Below are 10,218 nucleotides of genomic sequence, written 5' to 3' on the forward strand. Positions count from 1 at the left end.
GCACTGTAAGGCATGCTATCATCACCAACACTACACTCCCCCTGCCATGCACAAACACCCGCCTCAGCAGGTAGAATTTATTGGAGGTGCTAAAAGGGCAAAGTTTGCACATCCCTTTAAATAACCTTGGGCCGTTAAACACCAAGCACATGCTCGTCAGACATGGCACTCAAGAATCAATATGCTTGGAATTACCTATGTGGGTTGAGAAAGGACAGGGGTACGGGACGGGCAATGTCACAGCAAGCAGGTGTGACATTTGAGAAGATGTGGAAAGCAACAGTCCACATCACACCATTGTGTTCCTAGGTCTAGCTGTACAATGCACCATCTTGTTTTAATTCAAATAAAAATCTGTATCTGTATGAATTGGTGCTAAAATCAGTTTTCTGTGAATAGATAACCTGCCTAAATGACTACCGACCCGTAGCACTGACGTCTGTAGCCATGAAGTGCTTTGAAAGACTGGTCATGGCTCACATCAACAGCATAATCCCAGAAACCCTAGACCCACTCCAATTTGCATACCGCCCCAACAGATCCACAGATGATGCAATCTCTATCGCACTCCACACTGCCCTTTCCCACCTGGACAAGAGGAACACCTACGTGAGAATGCTATTCATTGACTACAGCTCAGCATTCAACACCATAGTGCCCTCTAAGCTCATCACTAAGCTAAGGATCCTGGGACTAAACACCTCCCTCTGCAACTGGATCCTGGACTTCCTGACGGGCCGCCCCCAGGTTTTAAGGGTAGGTAACAACACATCTGCCACACTGATCCTCAACACGGGGGCCCCTCAGGGGTGCGTGCTCAGTCCCCTCCTGTACTCACTGTTCACCCATGACTGCATGGCCAGGCACGACTCCAACACCATCATTAAGTTTGCCGACGACACAACAGTGGTAGGCCTTATCACCGACAACGATGAGACAGCCTATAGGGAGGAGGTCAGAGATCTGGCCGTGTGGTGCCAGGACAACAACCTCTCCCTCAACGTCACCAAGACAAAGGAGATGATTGTGGACTACAGGAAAAAAAAGAGGACTGAGCACGCCCCCATTCTCATCGACGGGGCTGTAGTGGAACAGGTTGAGAGCTTCAAGTTCCTTGGTGTCCACATCACCAACGAACTATCATGGTCCAAACACACCAAGACAGTCGTGAAGAGGGCACGACAAAGCCTATTCCCCCTCAGGAGACTAAAAAGATTTGGCATGGGTCCTCAGATCCTCAAAAAATTCTACAGCTGCACCATCGAGAGCATCCTGACTGGTTGCATCACCGCCTGGTATGGCAACTGCTTGGCCTCTGACCGCAAGGCACTACAGAGGGTAGTGCGTACGGCCCAGTACATCACTGGGGCAAAGCTCCCTGCCATCCAGGACCTCTATACCAGGCGGTGTCAGAGGAAGGCCCTCAAAATTGTCAAAGACTCCAGCCACCCTAGTCATAGACTGTTCTCTCTGCTACCGCACGGCAAGCGGTACCGGAGTGCCAAGTCTAGGTCCAAAAGACTTCTCAACAGCTTCTACCCCCAAGCCATAAGACTCCTGAACAGCTAATCATGGCTACCCGGACTATTTGCACTGCCCCCCCACCCCATCCTTTTTACGCTGCTGCTACTCTGTTAAGTATTTATGCATAGTCACTTTAACTCTACCCACATGTACATATTACCTCAACTACCTCAACTAGCCGGTGCCCCCGCACATTGACTATGCAACGGTACCCCCCTGTATATATAGCCTCCCTACTGTCACTTTATTTTACTGTATATATAGCCTCCCTACTGTCACTTTATTTTACTTCTGCTCTTTTTTTCTCAACACTTTTTTGTTGTTGTTTTATTCTTACTTTTTTGTTTAAAATAAATGCACTATTGGTTAAGGGCTGTAAGTAAGCATTTCACTGTAATGTCTGCACCTGTTGTATTCGGCGCATGTGACCAATAAAATTTGATTTGATTTGATTTGATAGGTGCTCATTCAGTAAGCCATTCAGTAAAAATAATTTATGTAAAGACAACAGCACAGTGTAACTTACAGAGAAATCAAAGTACTTGTCTTGTCCATTCACTTGGCCTGAGGGCCATTCCTAGCCGTACGACAATCTGACCATTTAATTAAAGCATTCTTAGCTCTAGTGTCACCTCCAAAGAGGTAAATCAACTTCCAAAGAAGTTCTCAATGTTAGTGAATACGCTCTTGTAAATCTATTTATCCACTGTTGAAAAAGTTTTTAAAGTTTGAGGGAATAGCACCAAAAAACGATGTATGTAGAACTTTGAAATATTGTGAAAAAGATTGCTTGACATCCTCATGCATAATGTCTTTCATCAACATACAGTAAGCCATTCACATATCAGGCTGCATTAAATCTTAGGAGGGTTCAAATAGTAGATATACATGTACCTTACATCAAGTGTCCCACATTAACAAGACATGAGGATTCAAAGAACCTGTTAGATTTGACAATAATACAGCTCTGTCAATCATAACACCTGGACTATTGGTCCCCAACAAGCTTGACTTGAAACATCAATGTCACCCTGTGGTATCACCCTGCAAAACGTGTAGGCACAACACCTAGGAAGTGAGCCTATACCTATGACACCTTACCTGTGTGTAGGTCCCTTTAGGGGCCTCTCAACATATGCCTGTATCCTTACGGAAGCTAGGAAGACGTGGGGCGAAGAGGTCAGACTGGGTAGGGCGACCTGCGCGGGTCCATGCACTCCCCAGCACTGAAGCCTTCGCGGGGGGGGAGGTGTGGGGGGTCGGTGGCTGGCTGGATGGATGGATGAGTGACTGGCTGTGTGGGTGTCAGTGTGTGTCTAGTTATTAGGCATGTTTGAGTGGTAAGGCTAAAGCAACCGACTAGGCGAAGGTCGAGGAGTGAAGTCAGGGGAGGTGCAACTACGACAGCCGAAAGTCAGACACTAACTGGTTTTCCAACAGCAAGGCTCCGATCAACATGGCAGTGTTGCTTTATAATGTCAAAATAAACATCTCCAACCCCCATATCATAAACTCACGAACTGAAATCATATGTGTGTACATTGTACAATCAAATATGAAATCCATTTATACTGTATACAGTACATCCAATGTAGCCTGCTATATATGAATCACGGCAGAGTTGGTTCATGTTTCAGTCATGTCTTTGGCCCCGTGGGTCAAACATCCTAATGATTGGTTGACAATAGAGCCTCCCACAATGTAGGTGATGGCTGCATGATGAAGTTGGTGAAGAACAACTGCAGAAACTTGCAGTCAACTTCATGACCTTTAATCACGTGATTTTCATGTGGTCGACATGTAGGCGCAAGTCGGCCATTTTTTTTCTCCATAATGCAACACACTTCGAAAGGTGGGGACCAACAATGGTCACTGACTTGACAAAAGTGATCTGCTCGAACGCGCCCAATGAAATGTGGTTCGGCCAGCGTGGGGCTGGGGGGGGGGGACTAAAGATAGCGGCTACCACTCCCATTCCCTCTCTCTCGCTCGTGGCCCAGTGTCTGTACAGAAGCTTAGACTGGGTGCAGGGGTTGCTGCCAGACTAGCTCCTGCTTAGCCACTACTTCCCCCCACCCCTTTTTGACACCATACCATCTCCTAGAGGTCCCATGGCCCCCCTACGTCTGACGGGCAAGGACCTGTGGGAATGTGTGTGAGGCTGGGGTTGTAAATACCCCTCTCCCCCCAGTTGAGCCAAGGTCAAAACCCTTATATTACCAATCCTTTTCACATATCTGTAGTGTAGCCTTCAATGGCCTGCTCAGGGAGCTGAAAGGATTGGATATGTATCTGCTATAAACTCTTCCTAAGCTGCTGAAAGGAACCGTTTTGGTATTGGGCCCTAGGTGGCATTAGAGGTAATTGAGAGTGGGGTTTTATATTTCCGGTGCACCAAATACATCAATGACTATGGGACTACCAAAAGTTCAGTTATCAGGACATAACTTCCCCTCAGCCTTGTCGTTTTTGAACTTTTATAGGCTTTTTGAATGGCCTTCAATGAGCTATAACTTCGTAAAAGGCATCTGGCAGAAGTCAATTCATCCACAAACACTAATATAATTATATATGTCTTAAAGGGGCAATCTGCAGTTGCTACATCCATTTTTTGACCTATAAATGAATTATGTATACCCATTGACTGTTGAAGAATTATAAATGTCTTATGAGCTTAGATCCACCGTCATACCCCATCATAAAGCTTGTTTTACTCCAATGTTTGTAAACAAACACTGTATAGCTTCAAAACATGCTTAACACTATCTTTTTAATATATTGGATGGTCAGTCATTGCATCCATGGCTCTGTCTATGAATTTGAGAGTGTTTAAATTTCTCCACGCCCATCCTCTATATTTTTCCAAAACAGAAACAAGGGATGTTGAGGAGTGTGTTGAACAACATTCACAGTTCTTCACTATTTATATTCTATTCCATTCTATTCTATCCTATCCTATTCTAATCTATCCAACTCAATTGCTGACTGTTGCGTTATCTTACTTCGTGGTATCAAACTTAGAGGTTGAAGCATCATCACATGCTAAGAGAGTGGGACAGGACCGCTCTTTTGTTCTAATGCTGTACCACTCTCCATAGCCCAGCTACTGTAGGCCCCCTGCCATTATGTAACTGTCTCCTAGGCAACAAGTCCCCTTAATAACCCCTACCCAATGGCTATAGAGCGTGTGACTCAGAGGGACTAAACATCAAGGACAGAGCTGCACACACAGCTAGTAAGATAGCGGCGGTTCCTGCTCGACGTAACTTTTGTATGGCTATTTTTGCATTAGTTATTACTTTCTTTACTCAGAATGTTCGTGCAATGATTTCCTACGGCCGACAAACACTTCTTGATCATGAAACGGAAGCTACACACTTATCTCTCAGCCTCCCAGATCTGGATTACTACATTCGCACAGCGGGTTTACCTGTTGCTCCTGGCTGAGATGGCCTAAGGCAACGCCGGCTAAAAAGAAGATGAAGGAAAAGGAGACTCAAAGCTAGGCTGAAAAGACAACCTCCTCTTCCTAGTATCCTGATGGCTAATGTCCAATCGCTGGAAAATAAACTTTGAACTCAGAGCAAAGCTTCAATCGCAGAGGGACATCAGGGAATGCTGTGTCTTTGTTTTTACTGAGACGTGGCTTACGGACGATACACTCGACTCTGCTATTCAACCAGACAGCTTCTCCATATTCCGAATGGTTAGAACGGCGGCTTCTGGTAAGAGTCGGGAGGAGGGGTATGTTTCCTCATAAACAATTCCTGGTGTACCGAAGTTGAAGAAATCGCGAGTTCCTGTTCACCCGTCCTGGAGTTTCTGATGCAAAAATGCCGACCCCACTATATGCAGAAGGAATTCACGTGTGTTATAATAATAAATCACATTTTGTTGAACGCTTTTCATTTACAGATGTAAATCCCAAAGCTCTTTACATTGAGAGCAACCATTAAAATAAAATTGCTTTGATAAAACGGCTAAAGACATTTAACGATAGCTGTGTTCAAGTACTATACAATACTATACAATACACACAAAATAATAAAGGAGGCGACGAGGACAGAACAATCGAACTCGAAACGAACGCATAAGACCAACAACTGACACCACAATATAGATCATATTAAGTGAAAGACAGTTTGAAGAAGTGATTCTTTAGCTCAGACTTAAAGGCCGTGGTGGTCTGGGGCATGTTGAGGTGGGGGGACGGCAAAGAGTCTTTGATCACTTGACCAGAGTGACCGTGAAGACTCTTTAGGGCTGAGGAGTTCACTGAGGTATTGGAGAGCAGAGGCATTGAGGGTTTTGAAGACTAACAGGAGGATTTTGAAGTTGATTCTGAATTGAATGGGTAGCCTGTGGAGAGAGGCTAGAATGGGGGTGATGTGGGCAGATCTCTGGGTTCCTGTGAGGACCCTGGCAGCGCTGTTCTGCACAAGCTGCAGCCTGTGGATGCTTTTTGAGGGGAGGGGGGCATTGCAGTAATCGAGTCGGGAGGTGACGAGGGAGTTGACCAGCTTTTCCAGATCAGGTTTAGAGAGAACAGGACAAAGCTGGGTGATGTTTTTTTTTGTGGTCAGAGAAAGTGAGGGAGGGATCCAGTAACACTCCAAGGTTGGAGACTGAGGAGGACAGTGGGATGGAGTGGTTGCTAAGGGTAAGAGTGGTGATGGGGCTGGTTTTGGTGTGATGGATAGTGCCGATGAGGATTACTTCTGTTTTACTATTGTTGTGTTGTAGGAGGTTGTTTGACATCCAGGCCTTGATGTCATCCAGAAAGCTTGTGAGGTTGTTAATGGAAGAGAGGGAGTCCGGGGTTGTTTTTATGTAGATCTGTGTGTCATCAGTAGATCTGTGTGTTGTCAACATATTGTGTGCGGTTTGAAAGATATGAGGTGAACTAGTTTAGGACAGTACTGTCGAGACCTATGTGTTTGGCATCCACATCACCGAGGAATTGCTCCGTCAACGACCGTAAGGCCCTCCAGCGGGTGGTGAAGATGACCTAGTACATCACTGGGACCGTGCTCCCACCCATCCAGACCATCTACTCAAAACGGTGCCTGAGGAAGTCACGCAGCATCATCAAGGACCCCACACACCCCAGCCATGAGCTGTTCTCTCCCTTACCCTCAGGAAGACGGTATTGGAGCATGAGGTCTGATACCAACAGGCTCAGAGACAATTTCTATCTACAAGCAATCAGACTGCTGAAAACTTGAACTGGACTGACCTCCTGCTCTGAATCTCCTCACCTTAGCACACATGCACTCACTCATGCACACAAACATCACAACAGCTGCTACCAGACTGATTGTCTCCCTTCCCCAATACACGTGTAAATATTGGACAATAAATTGTGTCTTCCTGTATTATACTGATGCTAAAATGTTTATTCTATTCTACTGCCATTTACTTTATGTTCGTATTCTTATCTTTTATTATTTCTTATTGTTGTCGCATTGTTGAGAAGGAACCTGCAAGTAATCATTTAGTTGGACAATGTATACCATGCGTATCCCGTACATACAACTAATAAAACTTGAATAAAACACAGCATTTTAGCAACACATGGCCTACCAGCAGCACAAAAACAATGATATAATGATTCCATTTAGATTTGATGATACCTAGATTAGAACTGGGATGAATTAAGATGGAGTAGCTTAGAAACATGTCAGTCCCACAACAACAAAACAAGAAAAATACTTTGTCAGGTGGTTATATGCTTTTTTATTTTTCAAAAGGCCTCATCCTACTCAGAATAGTACCCTACTGAAATCAAAATGAAGAAATCAAATGATGAAATCAAAACCGACGAAAAGTACACTTTGAACTTCGGAATCAGTTCAAACAGACATTAGGTAATTGTTTGGACTGAAAATACTGTATTTGTGTAAAATAAATGAAAAAGAAAATACAAAAAACACCAAAACATCACTCCAATATATCATTGCAGATGACACACATACACAACTTTGTAAAATCACATGACAGATACTAACTAGTGTTCAACAATTTCAAACCTTGCAATAATAAGAGATGATACATGAAAATTCAGAATTTGATCCATCGCAATCGCACATAAAATCTTTACTCTGGATTGATGAATATCCATGAAAGAATTAAGCAACACAGACAAACGCAAGTGATGTATCTCACAATTTCAACTTGATCCACACCATCCATGTCCATGACCACATAATCAAATTACAATTATTCATTTCCTATTCTACATTATCTATTTGCTTGAAGCCTATTTCTCACCAGCCACGGACATCAGCAAATAACACATTCTGTACTCTACTTAACAAAGTCCAAGAACACAATTTCCATCTCTCACTCTCTTTTCTCTAATGTACCTATTGTCAACTCTGTTACATAACTGGATATCATTTTTCCAGGTGCCCACAGTGTAATCACTGGGATAATACCTTGCGAAGTCCTGTTAGATGAGTTAGAAGCTTGATGCCATTCTGTATAAAGGGGTTTGACACAAATGTACATGTCCATTCATTACTCCTATCCTTTCATTTTTATACATGACAATCGCACATTCTGCCTTACAACATACTTTATGCCCATTTCTTCCTCTGAAGAAATACTATTGATTTCACTTTCTTTGAATGCTACTATCACATCACAGTGATGGATGAAATGAAAGCCTCTGCTTCAGTCCTCATTGATTTCTGTCCAAAGAAAGCTTGATGAAGTGAAGCTCAATAGCGTCCCATTTGACTAAAATAGAACCATAATTGACAGTGTCCCCAATACCAAAAAATTTACTCTTATCATCTGTATATTCTTAGCAGTATTCTCAGTGAAACCGAATAAGCAGATCCAACCTCTTTCAATCTCTCTCCTGTACACACCACAAACTCAATAGCTATCCCCTCGCTCTCCTCAACCAATGTGTTATCCCATTGTCCCAAGTTTTATTTTATGCTGATTATATACAGTACCAGTCAAAGGTTTGGACACACCTACTCAAGTGCAAAGCTGTCATCAAGGCAAAGGGTGGCTATTTGAAGAATCTCAAATATAAAGTATATTTTGATTTGATTAACACTTTTTGGTTACTACATGATTCCATATGTGTTATTTAATAGTTTTGATGTCTTCACTATTATTCTACAATATAAAAAATAGTAAAAATAAAGAAAAACCCTTAAATGAGTAGGTGTGTCCAAACTTTTGACTGGTACTGTATATGGTCCTTACTACTATTCATCTGAATATTTTGGAGTTACTTTCTGGTCTTGTTATGAAGATAAGTGGCCATCATGTTTGTTTGCCTCTAGCGTCTCCAGCTCCAGTCGGTGTGGTACACAGATCTGTAGCTCGGCTGCTGCTGGCCCCCCAGGGGCCTTCCGTTTCCATGACTGGCCCCACAGTGCCCGATATTGGCCTCCGTCAGGGACCTCTGGGGCTGCAACTGTCTGGGCAGGGACCTGTAGCCAGCTGGACCGGAGGGGGCTGAGGCCGTGCTCTTGGTTGGGGACAGGAACGGAGGCATAACTCTGCTGTAACTCTGGCTCTGGGTCTGGCATCCCTCAGTCATAGGAGGATCGTAGGACACCCTAGACTTCCACTCGGCAGGGGGCTCGGGGAGCAGCTTGCGCTGGGCAGCCAAGCACACGTTGAAGGCGATGGCCTGCTGGAGGTTCTGGAAGGCGAAGGCCTCGTCGACCAGGCCCATGGGGTGGCGGGCTGCGGCCTCCCAGGGGGTAGGAGGCTTGTGACTCCTGTCCAGCCAGGACATCTGCCTCCCCGGGGGTGCTGGAGCAGACGAGGCCCGGGGTTTGTATGAGAGGGAAGGGGACCCAGATGATGACCGGAGACCCAGCGATAGTGCTCTGGCGGCGGGCGGGGATAGAGAGTAGCTCCTGCCAAATGCCTGGAAAAGAGACATTCAGACATGTTTACTTCAGACAGGGGCTGATTTTTAAGCACTTGTCTGACTATCCTTCCAGCAAAAAACAAATCACAGTGGAACTTGGAAAATGGCTTAGACATACATGAGTTTGAGAGCATCCTTTGAGCATTTAATACCCACATATAATCCAGGATTCTCTTCACTCTCTCACAGAAGCAGTCATGTGTAACTGTAAAACTTCATGTTAGGTCATGTTTCAAGTAATATTTTTAATATGGTAAATTATTATTGATGAAGAATCGAACTAAATCAATGAGATCATTCATTTCTGAACACCCTTCTCACCAATAGTTATGTTATAAATCATTTGTTTGTGTTCTCTTAGTAAATGGCTAAAAAAAACGGAACAGTCCTACATCATGTGAGGAGTATTTTGGTAACCAGAATCATGATATATTAGGAGTTGACATTCACGCTGCTATCACACTGTACAAAGGCCTGCTCTCAATTCTCAAAACAACTCTTGATGTTCTAAAGGAAGACAACTCTACCACAATCAGGATCAAACTTGATAGAGTAGATTCCTATTCAAGAAGCTACAATCTTAGAAGAAAAGGAGAACCATTTGAAGAACCCTTTTTGGTTCCAGGTAAAACTATTTTGGTTTCCATGTAGAGCCCTTTCTACAGAGGGTTCTACATGGAACCCAAAAGGGTTCTGCCTGGAACCAAAAAGGGTTCTACCTGGAACCAGGAAGGGTTTTCCTATGGGAACAGCTGAAGAACCCTTTTGGAACCCTTTTTTCTAAGAGTGTA

At 44.0% G+C, this 10,218-nt stretch overlaps 1 protein-coding gene across 1 annotated transcript; it reads right to left on the reverse strand.

The window, feature by feature from the left end:
• Nucleotides 1-7,247: 7,247 nt before the first annotated feature.
• LOC311131833 (uncharacterized protein) lies at nt 7,248-9,626 on the reverse strand (the record flags this gene model as incomplete). The annotated part of the gene is made up of 2 exons (XM_084164962.1): nt 7,248-9,424; nt 9,615-9,626. 2 exons carry the CDS (start codon nt 9,624-9,626, stop codon nt 8,825-8,827), a joined length of 612 nt encoding a protein of 203 aa, XP_084021088.1. The 3' UTR covers nt 7,248-8,824.
• Between the last annotated feature and the right edge of the window lie 592 nt (nt 9,627-10,218).

Source organism: Coregonus lavaretus (assembly GCF_964263955.1).
Source record: "Coregonus lavaretus genome assembly, chromosome: 7".
NCBI lineage: Eukaryota > Metazoa > Chordata > Actinopteri > Salmoniformes > Salmonidae > Coregonus > Coregonus lavaretus.